The 14,530-nt window shown below is 46.4% G+C and overlaps 2 protein-coding genes across 4 annotated transcripts in view; one reads left to right on the top strand and one right to left on the bottom strand.

Moving 5' to 3' along the window:
• RECQL5 (RecQ like helicase 5) overlaps window positions 1-9,268 on the bottom strand; it is a 35,804-nt gene extending 26,536 nt beyond the window's left edge. The window contains exons 1-7 of the mRNA XM_049635722.1: window positions 9,088-9,268; window positions 8,477-8,611; window positions 7,319-7,440; window positions 5,860-6,378; window positions 5,037-5,142; window positions 4,213-4,324; window positions 2,851-3,013 (exon numbers count right to left, since the gene is read on the bottom strand). Of these exons, the coding sequence (XP_049491679.1) occupies window positions 2,851-3,013; window positions 4,213-4,324; window positions 5,037-5,142; window positions 5,860-6,378; window positions 7,319-7,440; window positions 8,477-8,597 (1,143 nt within the window). The 5' untranslated portion in view covers window positions 8,598-8,611; window positions 9,088-9,268. The remainder of the gene's footprint in view (window positions 1-2,850; window positions 3,014-4,212; window positions 4,325-5,036; window positions 5,143-5,859; window positions 6,379-7,318; window positions 7,441-8,476; window positions 8,612-9,087) is intronic.
• A 103-nt stretch (window positions 9,269-9,371) lies between these two features.
• Window positions 9,372-14,530, top strand: part of SAP30BP (SAP30 binding protein) — a 37,235-nt gene continuing 32,076 nt past the window's right edge. Inside the window, exons 1-3 of one of the 3 annotated variants that reach the window (XM_049635719.1) lie at window positions 9,372-9,535; window positions 11,551-11,660; window positions 13,904-13,951. In XM_049635719.1, coding sequence (XP_049491676.1) covers window positions 9,430-9,535; window positions 11,551-11,660; window positions 13,904-13,951 — 264 coding nt within the window. In that variant the 5' untranslated portion in view covers window positions 9,372-9,429. The remainder of the gene's footprint in view (window positions 9,536-11,550; window positions 11,661-13,903; window positions 13,952-14,530) is intronic. The other 2 variants (XM_049635720.1, XM_049635721.1) reach the window with 2 other exon arrangements.

Genomic DNA, 14,530 nt, shown 5'->3' with positions numbered 1-14,530 from the left:
GGGAAGAGGGGCAGAGGGAGTGAGAGAGAGAATCTTAAGCAGGCTTCGCACTCAGCATGGAGCCTGATGCAGGGCTTGATCCCACAACCCTTAGATCATGACCTGAACTGAAGTCGAGTCGGATGCAGGGTACCTGGATGGCTTAGTTGGCTGAGCATGTGGCGGCTGATTTCAGCTCAGGTATGATCGTGGGACTGAGCCCTGCATCAGGCTCCGCGCTGAGCATGGAGCTTCCTTAAGACTATCTCTCCCTCTGCTCCTCTCCCCTGCTGGCTTGCTCTCTCTACAGAAAGGAAGGAAGGAAGGAAAACTGTGTCAAACATAAAAGTAATTTTTTTTTAAGTTTATTTATTTGAGAGACAGAGCATGTGAGTGGGGGAGGGGTAAAGAGAGAGGGAGAGAGAATCCCAAGCAAGCTCTGAACTGTCAGCACATGGGGTTCAAACCCACAAACTGTGAGATCACGACCTGAGCTGCAATCAAGACTCAGACGCTTAACCAACTGAGCCACCCAGGCGCCCCATTCTGGGACTTATGTCTAATTCTCTTGTCTGTGCTACCGCTTTAGTCTACTACGTGGATTTGGTTATAGCCGCATCCCAGCATGTTCTGACACTGGGTTAAGCTCGTCGCCTTCACCATTCTTGCTCTTAAGACTTTTCCTGGCTGTTCTTGGGCTCTTATTCTTTCTTCTTTTTTTTTTAAAAAATTTTTTTTTCAATGTTTTTTATTTATTTTTGGGACACAGAGAGGCAGAGCATGAACGGGGGAGGGCCAGAGAGAGAGGGAGACACAGAATCGGAAACAGGCTCCAGGCTCCGAGCCATCAGCCCAGAGCCTGACGCGGGGCTCGAACTCACGGACTGTGAGATCGTGACCTGGCTGAAGTCGGACGCTTAACCGACTGCGCCACCCAGGCGCCCCGGGCTCTTATTCTTTCATACGAATTCTAAGATTCTACTTCCCAACAGAAGTCTTTTGGGATTTCAACTGGAACTTCATTTATATTAACTGTGAGGAGAACTGACAGTTTTATACTTCTCACTCACTTTTGGTACCTGCTCAGAGCTTGTTTTCTTTCAATGAGATACCAGTTTTCTTCAAATCAGTAGTCCTCCTCCCTGGCTATACATCAAAAGCACATGAGAAGCTTTAAAAAAAAAATGTCTCTTATTAACGGCCTGTAACATTTACTTCTAGGTATTTTATAAGTTTCATTTTTGCAAACTAAATATTTTTTCATTTCCACTCCTAGGTATTCATGGTAATGTGGAGAAAAGCTAGGCTTTTTAAAGTATTTCCCTTTCATTCAGCCACTTTGCCAGGTTTCCTTATGAATTCTAATAGATTTCCAGTAGAGTCTGGGGTTTTCTAGACAGACATCTGTTGATATTTCTACCTGCTGGTATCTTGTCTTTTGTTCCCCTTGTCCCTGTGGGTTTATATATATTTTTGTCCTCTTACTGTCATTTGGTAGACATCAGACAGAAGTACTTGGGTCCCACCGTTCTTGTGAGGAAAGTCTACGTGTAGCCATTTGTAGCCTCACAAATTATGCTTTGGGTGACTTTATCCATGTTGATTAATGCAGATCTACTGTGTCATTTTCAACTGCTCTAGCCTATTCCACTGTGTGACTAAGCCTATTTATCCCATACCCTAAGGAGGAAGAAAGAGTTCATTATGCGGGAGTTGCAGCAAACATCCCTGTATGGCCTCGTACACGTACATCCTTGTACACATGACAACTTGTCTACCTAGAAGTGGAATTACTGACTCACAGAGCACCAGTACCCTCTCGCTATAGGTATCACCTCGTCTCTCTTCAAAGCAGCCATACCAGTTCATCCTCCTGACATCATGCGTTCCCCTTTCCCCACATCCTGGCCCGCAGTGATTATACAGATGCTGTACGTTTTTGCCAGTGTGACAGGCATAAAGCGACAGCTCATCTCCTTCGCATTTCTCTGATTCCTAAGGGAGGTTGAGCGAGTCTTTATACCTTTGTTAGATACCCTGGTTTCCTCTTTTTTGTGAAATTCACATTTTTTGCTCTGCAGTTGTCTGCCTTTTACAGATTTACCTGTAGGACTTCTCTGTGTATTCAGTCAATTATGTATATTGCAAATCTCTTCCCCGACAATGGATCATTTTTTTCACTTTGTTAGTGGTATCTCTCGTTATATGGAAATTTTTTGTTTGAATTGAGTCAAACAGATCACATCTTCCTTCATAGTCTCCACTTTTAAAATCTTGACATGCTCTTCCCTTTGTCAAAGAAACAAAGATATTTTCCCCCAATTTTACAGCTTTTTTTTGAATTCTTTAATCCACCCATAACTTATATGTGTATGGTAGAGGAAATAAGTATCTGATCTTATCTTTTTCCAGCACCAGTCATTCAACAGTTCATCCTTCTCCTGTTGATTTATAATGCCACCTCTCATACATCAAGCTCACTTATGTACTTGGATCTATTTCTAGGCTCTGTGCAAAACATGTACAACCCGTAAAACAAAACAAAACAGCTGAGAACAAAAACAAAGAACTTTCAACAATATGGGAAAATGCTTGTGTAACGATGCTAATTAAAGCAGGATTGATCTTGACTATGCAAAATAACGGGCACACAAAAGACTGCGCATATAAATGGAAAGGTCTAACCCAGCTGTTGCAAGCTGTCTATTCACCAGTATACCATTCCCTCCCCCCCCCTCCCCCCGCTATACCTTCTAACCCCAGGAGCACCCCTGTAGCTTACACAAGCTCTACCTGGGTTCAAAAATAAGCTACATGAAACTGGAGAGCGGGGGGTTTGGATGAAAAGGGTCCAGGCTGCCCAGGACCTACCTGGAGTTTTGCGACTTCCTTTCTGATCAGAAAACTGACTTGGTCCCTGTCATTCCTGGAGTAATAGAGACGGCAGCAGGAAGGCTTCCCGTCCCTGCCAGCCCGGCCAGACTCTTGGTAGTACCCAGCCATAGACTTGGCAATATTCCAGTGGGCAACAAACCTGTAGGATCCAAAGGGATGAGCAGCATGAGCTGTGGCAGAAGAGATGAGGGGAAGAGCTCTCCACAGTGACCAGGAGCAGGGAGGCTAGCAGCTTCCAAGTAAATGTGGCCAAGACCCCTGCACCCCATCAGCAGGCCTCCCGGCCGTGGAACGGCTCAGGTTAGAGGCCACAGCAGAGTTAAGAGGGGCAATTCCAGCACATGAGAAACCAAAAACACTCACAGAGGCCCAGAGGCAAAAGCACTGGGCTTAAAGCCACAAGAGTAGGCCACTAATGAACTGCCCAACCTCGAGTAATCCTTTAACCTCTTTGAAGAGAGAAAGGGATAACATTATTAAACACCTACTATGAGCCAGTTTATCTATTTGTCTCGTTTAATTTTACAGTTACTATAAGGTGAGGTAACCCTGTTTTATAGACAATGAACTTGAGATTCAGGAAAATGTATACAAGGTGAAATAGCAAGGGGACAGCAGGGGTTAAGATTTGGGCCTACGGGTGTCTGACTTCAAAGTTGGCCCCCAACAAGCCACCGCAGCCCCAGGGTCCAAACTCAGATTCCAAAGCCTGTGTTCTCTCAAATGTAAGCACACAGACTCATTCCTCCACTGACCAACTCAGAGTCCCTGTGAGTCTTAATGAGATCATGTATATGCCCAAGTGCTCTGTACATCATACAAAGCATTATTGTTGGTGTTAATGACAGCAGACGGCTTTAGGCTGTAGCGCAAAATGTCTCTGGAAGATGGGGGGGGCTAGAGATAAAGACTTCCCAAGAGTTGCCAGGGTGGTACTAGAAGGCTGGGTGGGGTGAGCCCCACCCATCTCTTCTAGACTGTCAAAAAGCAGTAACAAGGAAGGCTGGGAATAAGACACTGACTTTGATATCCCACAGGGAGCAGCTTAAGACAGTTCATTCCACCCCCTCACAGGGACCATGTGCCAGATGCACATGCTGAGTTACGGATGGGCCTGATGGCCTGTGTGCTGCCCTCTCCTGAGGGATGACAGAACCCTGCGATGCAGTCACCTGGGAGTAGGCTGCACAGCACCTGTCACCATGTGGGCTGTGCACCAGGCACTCTCTCCTGGGGCCCTAGAAGGAGCCTATGGACTTGCTCCTTGAGGCACAGCACCAGGCAACCCACCAGAGCCAGGGCCTTGACTGGGAAAGAAAGGCAAGAACCATCACTCACCTGACATTGGCTTTATCCACTCCCATTCCAAAACTAATGGTTGCAACAATGACAGGAACCTTCTCCTCCATCCAGTCGTTCTGCACCAATGTTCTCTCAGAAGGCTTCAGCCCTGTAAATGAGGGCAAGGTGTCAGAGGGAACCCACACCTTCCTTGGGATCTACCTTGGGCTTGACCCTGCCCTGGGTGCTGCACACACACCTTCAGTCCATCACTTACCAGCTGTGTGGCACACAGCGCTCAGTAAGTGTTAAGCCAAGATTCAAACCTCAGTCCACTGGCCTTTAAAACCTGTGCTCTCTCGGGGCACGTGGGTGGCGCAGTCGGTTAAGCGTCCGACTTCAGCCAGGTCACGATCTCGCGGTCCGTGAGTTCGAGCCCCGCGTCGGGCTCTGGGCTGATGGCTCGGAGCCTGGAGCCTGTTTCCGATTCTGTGTCTCCCTCTCTCTCTGCCCCTCCCCCGTTCATGCTCTGTCTCTCTCTCTGTCCCAAAAATAAATAAAAAACGTTGAAAAAAAAAAAACAAAAACAAAAAAAAACCTGTGCTCTCTCTACAACACCAATACCTAGACCTAGAAAAACTCATCACTTGCTGCTGGGAGGGCTCAGGGTGAGAAAAGGACTTCAGGAGTCACAGTCCTCATTTTAGATCTTATTTGTGTCTAGACTCCTTTTTGTGGACGTAAGTGAATTGCTTTAGCTCTGTCTGGGTATCTGGAAAAAGATGACGGACCATCTGATTATCCAGGATCTTTAAAGAACAAGAGACCCCCTGAGGGGCCTCTGAGAGGGAAGAGGAGCACACGGCCCAGGCGCCCCTTACCTGCGTGGTATGCCTTGGCATTCACGCCCCTGTAACTGAGCTCCGTTGCCAGCTGCTCGCAAGCCTCTCTGGTCCTGCAGTAGACAATGCCGCAGCCAGAGAGTGACTGGATGAGGAGACATGGGAAGACAGTGAGCACTGAGAAGAAAGAACAATCTGCCCATTATATTGTGGACTGCTTTAAAAGAAGCTTTTGCTCTGGAGTGCCTGGGTGACTCAGTTGGTTAAGCATCTGACTCCTGATTTCAGCTCAGGTCATGATCTCACAGTTCGTGAGTTCGAGCCCCTCAGAGCCTGCTTCACAGAGACTGCCTGGGATTCTCTTTCTCCCCCCCCCCCTCTGTCCTTCCCCTTCTCTCTCTCTCTCTCTCAAAAATAAATAAACATTAAAAAAAGAAGAAGAAGAAGGTTTCCCTCCTTCTCATGTCAGTCTCACAGGCTCCTCTGAGGCAGGCCACCAGCAGGGCTCTGCCACTTTGTAATCAAGCAGCTCAAAACCATAACCCATCTAACTCCTCTGCTTCTTGTCCTGAAGCCTTGGATAGGTCTGCAAAGGCCTCACTCAGGGTTGGCTGCTCACCTCCCACAGGAGAATGTCAGGACAAGGGGACTCCATTAAGAGGAATAATGCCAGGAAACCAAAGGAACAACTCTCAGAGTGCAAGTTTTAAGAGGCGGCAGCTAGTTCTGGCTAAAGCAGCGAGAAAAAGCAAAGGTCCTAGAAAACCAACATCCACCTCTACACTGCAAGATACCAGCTCGCTGCTCTCGAGGCATCTTGGCCCCCCTCTCGCCCCCGCCCCCCCGCCCTCAGGGCCCTCACCCCTTTAGCAGTCTTCTGTCCAAGAGCCTTAAGACAGAAGTCCTTCAGGTTTCCATAGGGATCAGAAAGCAGTTCTTTGAACTGCACATCATAGAAGAGGTTGGCCCGAAAGCAGGGAGTCTTGAAAGTGGCAACCGGTTGCTTCAGGTGCAGGGCAGCAAACACATCCTCTTGGACCTGCGGGGTGGCTGTGGCAGTCAGAGCCACACACGGGGCATGTGCCAGGCGGGAACGGAGGGTACCCAGACGCAAGTAGTCAGGACGGAAGTCATGCCCCCACTGGGAAACGCAATGAGCTTCATCCACCACCAGGTAGGAGAGCAGGTGGCGGGACAGCAGTGAGTTCAGGGTAGGCTGGAAGGAGGCCGAAGCCGCCATCTCCGGTGTGATGTACAGAAGTTTGGTCTGTGGCTTTTCTTGCTCCAGGTCCGAGAGCAGCTCCTTCTTTTCCTGTGCTGAGAGCTTTGAGTTCAGAGAACTCACTCGTACCTTCAGGGCCAGCAAGTGGTCCACCTGGTCCTGAGGGTAGAAGGGAAACAGGCCACAGAGCGGAGGACACAGTGGTAAATGTCATCTTGACTCGCTGGGCATCTCCCAGCCATAAATGCCCTCCCCCCAACCTCCAAGGTCTTCTCTCTGCATACAAAAAGTTCAGAGGGTGAAGTGGGTGACAGCACAGGCTCTGGAGACAGACAGACCTGGCTCACTTAATCGCCACATGCTCTTTGACTGGCTCTTAGCCTCTGAGACTCAGTTCTCTCTCTCTCTCTCCCCATCCCTCCCTCTTGTAAAACTGGTAACTATCTAATAGGATAGTTGTTAGCATTAAGTGAAATTTTACACTGCAGAGGTGAAGTGAATGCACCTAAGGCACTTAGCACAAAGCCTGAGACCTCGTGAAACTCACGAAGCACTGTTATTCCGTTTCTCTTCATGGTGGATGACTCTTAACCACATAGCCACACTTCCTCCTTTCTGATTCTATCAGCCCATCTGCAAGCCTTAAATATAGCCAGAGGGGCAGAGCAGATGCTGACAACATCCCAATCAGTTTATATCATTTTAGCTCTCTGCCCGTCTGCATCTTCTATCCTGTCAAGAGTGCCCATGTGTGTACATGACACAGTGTCTATGTGTATACAGATAACATCTCCACACTCCTCTGGGTGAAAGGTAACAAAGGAGAGACTCTGGGCCATCAAAATACAGAAAACTCATTCATAACCTGCCAGAGTGATATGCACTAGTGGCGATGATGACACATTTGGACAATTCAGAAACCCGATATAGAAAGGGAAATAGGCAAATCAAAGGAAATAAAAGGCCAAAGACCAAACAAATGAGACATGACATTCCCAGCTGGAAAACAAAACAAAACAAAAACCAAAGCCAAACAAACAAAAAGGCCCACCTTCCCCTAAACTTTTTGGGTTACTATCTTCATCCCCCTAAGGCTCACCTGAATCAAAGCAATGAGTGGAGAGATTACAATGGTGATGCCTTTGGCCAACACAGCAGGAAGCTGATAGCAGAGGGATTTTCCTGCCCCTGTGGGCATGCACACAAACACATCCTTGTCACCTGAAAAAATACAAGATAATGATATCTAAATGCTTCCTGCCTTTTATCTTTTTCCTTGTCAAGGCTGCTGAAAACTAAATGAGACTGTAGGGAAAGCACCTAGCAGAGTGGCACATGTAAAGGTAATAATGCTAATTTCCTTCCCATCCTTCTTGTGCTAAGGGCAGAGATCCAGAGAGATTTGGAAATGGGCACAAACCATTTCTAGTAACGGCAATGACAACCATAAGGGTGAAAAGTCTGAGTCTGTTGGGATATGGATGATTGAATTAAACAGCCATGAAAGTTGAATACTTCTAGATGGAGTGGGTATACCTGTGGAGACATGGAAGCCACATCACTTAGAAGACTTTTGCATAGGGACGCCTGGGTGGCTCAGTCAGTTAAGCGTCCAACTTTGGCTCAGGTCACAGTTTGTGGGTTCGAGCCCCGCATCGGGCTCTGTACTGACAGCTCAGAGCCTGGAACCTGCTTCAGATTCTGTGTCTCCCTCTTTCTCTGCCCCTCCCCCACTGGCTCTCTCTCTCTCTCTCAAAAATAAATAAAACATTTTTAAAAATTAAAAAAAGACTTGTTTATAAACGTTACAATGTAATTAATGTTACATTGTTACTACCTTCTTGATAACCTCCATTGTCAATATGTATCAGATTTATAATATTATTACTCCTTCCTTCCCTATTTGGGACGGAGACCACTCAATCTTCAACAAAGGGCTTAGAAGGTCAAAGACTGGATTAGGCCATTCCTGCCACTCCCACTACTGCCTACACACAAACGAACATGAACTGAAATCTATGAACTGCTTTCAAAGACAATCTGCAGCTCTAGCTATGAAATGTAAGAACCAGAACAGCTGGGTGATTCTACCAATAAAACCGCAAGTTTTAAGTGACAAATCTACAAGATTTCCAGCAATAATTATGGACCAAGAGTGGGGAGGTAGGAAGGGTCAGAAAGAGTGTTGGTACCCTCCATGGCAATGCTACAGTATAGCCAGCACAAATGTAAACACAGGTAGTTTTAGCAATGTTACCTTTCACTACAGCCATGGTCGCACTCTTCTGTAATGGTGTCTTAAAAGAGTCAAACCCAAAGACCTTCTTCAACGTGCTCCGGACTCGACGTTCAGGGTCAAAAGAAGGGTGGGTGCTCATCTTAGCGACAGACAGTGGCCAAAAGTTAAGGCATATGGTTGCGATGAAAACCCCTGTTCTGCTTTTAAAATACTGCTTATTTTTCTCTAAGTAAAATTTGCTTTATTACTCTCAAGCAGTATATTATTTCCAAGTAACATAGCTCCAGGTGAACACCCTCAAGCAACATATTCCTGGGCAATTAACATGTCCACTTCTATGCTGAGGAAAATAAAAAACATTAAACTATGCTATGCCGCGGTATGGCACGGAGCTAGAAATCAGATCACGAGAAGAAACACAAATGTCTTTGGAATCCTTTGGAGAAGATGGAATTGTTTTTAAGATCCACCTTCTGCTCCTTTTATAAGTGCTGCTATCACGGCCACTCTACCCCGACCCCTTCTTCCCACCTCCTGGAGGAGAGCTCATCGCTTTTCTTCCTCTAAACCCCCGTTAGCTCTTTTCTCCCTTCCCCAGCCGAACCCTCCCTCTCTTCACCCCAAGATATCAGAGCTGGCGGTGGGCCACCCCGGAGCGAAGGACTCTTGCCGGGCCGCTGTTGCCCGCTGGTCGGGAACTACTCGAAGACCCCCATATACCACCCCAAACTCTGAGAAGCCAAAAGGCTGGGGATTCAGTGTCAGCTAAAACCCACACAACCTTACATCCGTCGCGCAGTGATGATGTCACGGCAGCCTGGCGGGAGGGGCGGGGCCAGGCCCAGAAACGGCCGTTTTGATTGGTTTCTGGTCAGGAACCGGCGCGGGTTCTCCTGGGATAGGGAAAAGTCGCCTTTCCGCACGGAAGTCGGCTTCTTTGAGTCATAAGACTGAGGCGCGCCGGGAGTAAGATGGCGGGGAAGAAGAATGTTCTGTCGTCTCTGGCAGTTTACGCGGAAGATTCAGAGCCCGAGTCCGACGGCGAGGCTGGCGTCGAAACAGCGGGCAGCGCGGCTGGTGAGGCCTGAGTAGGGAGCTGGAAGGGGAGAATCAGGTGTCTTGCTCGGAAAGCTGCTCACCTAGCAGGGCGGGAGGGAAAGAGATGGTCATTGTGCCCCAGGTATCGGGCCCCGGAGCCCCGAAGCGCGATCGAGACCCTGGTTGGGACAGCGTGGACGCCCTGGAGTAAGAATGGACCATCTCCTTCCGTTGATTCGGTTATTCTGCCGTAACTTAATGAAAGTCTTCTCCATGCCGGGCATCGTGTTGGGCATGGGGACGGGCGAAAGATGGAGAGGATCCAAAGCTACGGATCCACCACCTGTTCCTTCTGGGCTCGTTGTGTAATGGGGGGAGCGATGCTTTGGGGGGAGGAGGTCTTTGGGTTTGACTCTTTTAAGACACCATTACAGGAGAGTGCGACCATGGCTGTAGTGAAAGGTAACATTGCTAAAACTACCTGTGTTTACATTTGTGCTGGCTATACTGTAGCATTGCCATGGAGGGTTATAAACTTGTTAAGTTTATAACTTTGCATTAGGAATGTGCCCTAGACTCATATTGGAGCTTTTAAAAATCTGGTCTCGCTGGCGAGAGTAATTTGTAGATTTGGGGTAGAATCTGGGCATTTTGTAGCTTTTTAATACTCTTCAGTGATTCCAGTACTTTGTAGGCTGTTGAAGCCCATCAGTGATTTTGTTGCCCTACTCAGGTTGAGAATCACAACGTTAGGAAATGGGAACAGATTTCTTTGGCATCATAGAAAGGGCAGCAAGCTACCTAACATATCTGGAACTTCCTTTCCTCATCTGGAGGTTAGCTACTCTCAGTTTTGCATGCCCTCTTCCAGTCAAGAGGTTCTCTGGTGGTTTCCCAGTAATTGTAGCATTTTGTATTTTTCTTGTTGTTGCTTCTTTTGGTTTAAACATAGAAGACTTTGCTTCTCAAGTAGGTATGATTGGGAACTCCTCTCAGTGCCCCCAGTTAAAATTCCTGTTCCTAAAGGAGAACACAAAAATGACGGCAACAGAGTCTTTATCTTGTATAAGAAGACAAGTTCTGGTGCCTCGGATACAAGGTAGAGATACACATATCAAAAGAGGTTTTCCAGGGGCGCCTGGGTGGCTCAGTCGGTTAAGCGCCCGACTTCGACTCAGGTCATGATCTCATGGTATGTGGGTTCGAGCCCCGCGTCGGGCTCTGTGCTGACAGCTCAGAGCCTGGAGCCTGCTTCGGATTCTGTGTCTCCCTCTCTCTGCCCCTCCCCTGCTCATGCTCTGTCTCTCTGTCTCAAAAATAAATAAAAACATTAAAAAAATTTTTTTTTAATTAAAAAAAAAAAAGGTTTTCCAGGCCCCTGAGTGGCTCAGTCGGTTAAGCATCTACTCTTGATTTCAGCTCAGGTCATGATATCAGGGTCATAAGCTCGAGCCCTGTGTAAGCTTAAGATTCTCTCTCCTTCTGCCCCTCCCTTGCTGTCTCTCACCCTAAAGAAAAAATAAATTAAAAAAAATTAAGATAAAGAGGTTTTTAAACAATGTGCAGTAATAGTTCAGAGAAGAGAAGCCTTCAGTTGGCATACGAGGTGGATTAGAAGCACGAGAGAAAGGCGGTGCCTGGGTGGCTCAGTCGGTTAAGGATCCAACTCTTGGTTTCAGTTCAGGTCACGATCTCACGGTTCATGAGCTTGAGCCCTGCATCAGGCTCTGCGCTGACAGCACAAAGCCCGCCTGGGGTTCTCTCCCTCTGCCCCTCCTCCACCCTGACTCTCAAAATAAATAAACTTAAAAAAAGAAAAGCATGAGAGAAAGGATTTAGTAGTTGGTTTTCTTCCATGTTCTTTTAATGACTTTATCTATTGTGCTCTTTCCGAAGGCAGTTTCTGGGCCTATTCGAAGGCAGTTTCTGGGCCTATTCACGGGAGATTTAGGCTCCCCTTTGATCTTCAGAGATAGTTCTGGCCATTCAAACCACTGAAAGGTTGTCTTTCATTTTTGTATGCATTTATTCATTTTTCTTTTTCCCTCTTTCAGAGGAAAAAGGTGGATTAGTATCTGAGGCCTATGGAGAGGATGACTTTTCTCGCCTTGGAGGTGATGAAGATGGTTATGAAGAAGAGGAGGATGAGAATAGCAAACAGTCGGTAAGTCAGTCTCTTCCCAAATCCAGAGTCGTTCAAAGCACCATTTCATTTGTCAGAAACTTTCTGAACTGTACCGACAGTGTTCCATTCCATGGCCAACGTCATTTCCCCCTCTTCCCCTCCTCCCCCCCTTTTTTTGTTGGTATCAGTTGAAAACTGAAAACGAAATTTGTTTTCATCTGGACCATTTTGTATTAACTTTTGAATTGAAGTTGGGGGGAAAAGACAGTGGACTATTCTGTTTAACCCAGATATCAAAGAATGTTTCATGTTCATTTTCTTTGCTAAGATAATTTATTCCATTTGTGACAACACATTCCTCCTAACTGATTTATTATTTATATCTGCAAAAACCTCTGTGTTATTTTTAATCTTGGTTTAAATCTTTCAGCTTATTAAAAAGATTAGGAAGGAAAACTGTTTAGCTTTTTATTTTTGGTTTGATCCTTCTGAACTTCTTTCTTGACATCTTACTTGGCACTTTTTATCAGAGTGCCTTTGGTTCTTGAGCACAAATCTTGCCTGACGTTTAATATGTGCTGGCAACAAAGAAAGCTGTCTTAATTAACCGGAAAGCCTGTCGATATACTATCACCTGAACCTCATGAGCCAGAATTTAAAAGTAGAGAGAAAACAAGGGTTCAAGCGGGGGCTTAGCACAAAGATATACTAAGTGAAATCTGGATATAGAGTCTGGCTCTTTAGCAACACCGTTAATTGAAACAGTGTACTTTATTATTTGTTTGAAAGCTTTCTTATGCATTGATATGTAATTGTTAGTGTTAAAATGCTTTCTAATGAAACAAAAATGTGTTTTGTATTTGATGCTCTTTTGGAAGATATTTTCATGCCCTTAGCCCCACCATTAATGCTGATGATTCAGAATTGACTAAAATTGTTTAGAAAAGCTTTGCAAATTGTTTTCTTTTCCTGACTTTCTTACATGCACACATACTGGCTTAACACCATAACTGTTTTCTTCAATAATTTTGCATGATGTGTTTCTGAAGTGTTGTTCCACATTGGCTTTGCTGAGAATTTTCATCATATTTACACTTTATTTCATATTCTAGTAAAGTCCTCTCATCAAATTCCAATACAGACGTTCTAAAATGTGATTGTCTTTGGCTGAGCTACTTCTCTGATTATTTGGTGTGACTGATTTCATTTTAAGGAAATCATGGAGATTGCATTTAAACCCTTGGACTCACTGGCACCTGACAGGACAATTCAGTCTCAAACTCATCAGTATAATCTGTTCGAGTCTCGCGGGTGATGTTTATGTTAACATCTGGGGCGCTATTTATGCTTGGGTTAAGGTGTAGCTCGATTGAAAAAAGCAATTTCAAATGAAACTTAATTTTTTTTCCTGGGTGTTAACTTAAAAGGCTTTTGTGCATTGGGGTGTTCTGGGAGCAGATGTGGATATAGCTCCCTAATAGGGTAGCTGATCGTTGACCTTCACTGGCATTCAGTGGAATGGTGGGCTAGCTTGTGTGAGGCCAGTGCACGCTTTGGAGAATGCCTTGTTCACATGGTGCTTTGTGTCAGGCAAGCTGTTTGGATCAGGAACAAGACTGGGGAGAACGGGTCAGTGGCAGTTCTGTGAGAGCCTGGATGGAGGCAGGGTCTGCTCAGCTGAGACCCAGGAAAGGCTGGCTGTTGCTCTTTAGTCCTTCCCTGGGTCACTTGCCCTGGTCATTTGATGCCTGTCTTCCTGCTGTTCATGTAGCTGTGAATGTTCCTGGGCTGGAGTGCCGGGGTGTAGTTATACGTGGGTCATGGCACTCCGACCGTGAACAATGTCACGGTAGATCTGAGTCCAATGTATTTGTGTGTGTGAAAGTCAAAGAAGGAAGAAAGGTTCACGTTCCTGGTTTTAAATAATTGATACTTCATTGAAAACACTATGCCCTTTTTATCCTGTGGGGCCTGGTCTTCTTTTCTGAAACATGACCGCCTTTTTCCATTTTTATATATGTGATTTTTAATCTCAGGCATTTTCATCGCTGTAGACTGTGGCACTGCTGGAGTAACGACTTTGAGCTGCTAATGTCCTCCCTCCCCACCCCCGAACATCTCCTTCTCCCCTTCTCTTTCTCTAGCTCTGGGTCATAGGGCAGGGGAGGGGTTCTTGGTGGGATGGCCCAGGCTGGGTAAGTTACTCCAGCCCCTAGTTATGCATGTGAGAACCCTCAGGCCCACTCCTTTAAGCTTAATCCTCTAAATTCTTTGTCTTGTAGGAAGATGACGATTCAGAGACTGAAAAACCTGAGGCTGATGACCCAAAGGTATTTGGTGTTGGCTGTGGTGGGGTGGCTGGATGCGAACAAGGCATTGTAACATTATGTCTCAGTTCCTGTGTCTGGTCAAGGTTGGTCCCACTAACACACCCTGCAACCACGTGTAAATTTTCTGGGATGAAACTAGCTTTCTAAAGAAGCCTGGAGGTCACCATGGAATGAGGAAGTCCTGAGGCAGTTTGGATTTCCAGAATCACAGATAGTGCCTTATCTCCAGACTAGAAAGGGGAGAGGCCTGGCTGAGTGTAGCCACCTGCCTGTGCTCTACAGCCAGGTGAGCTTGGTGGGGTCACTGTCCCTGCAGGTGGGTTAGACGTGGGAATATTTCTAGAATCAGGAAGCCCTAAGGGCTGCCCTTTGTACTCTTTAGTCATCTAGGTCAAAGTGAGGTCTCCCCAGCTGTTGGAGAAGCTGCACCTAACTCTTACTTCCTCCGGCTGGTACCCATCCACTCTTGGGTAAACAGAATGGTCTTTCAGGTGTATCCTTCTGATAGTTCCTTCCCAATAGCAGCTGAGAGTAATTAAAGACATTTCCTGTCATGCTCCCTGACCTATTGTGATGATG

The sequence above is a fragment of the Panthera uncia genome, chromosome E1 (genome assembly GCF_023721935.1).
Source record: "Panthera uncia isolate 11264 chromosome E1, Puncia_PCG_1.0, whole genome shotgun sequence".
NCBI lineage: Eukaryota > Metazoa > Chordata > Mammalia > Carnivora > Felidae > Panthera > Panthera uncia.
Note: the sequence above shows the minus strand (reverse complement) of the source record. Positions and strands in the feature narration are given on the sequence as shown.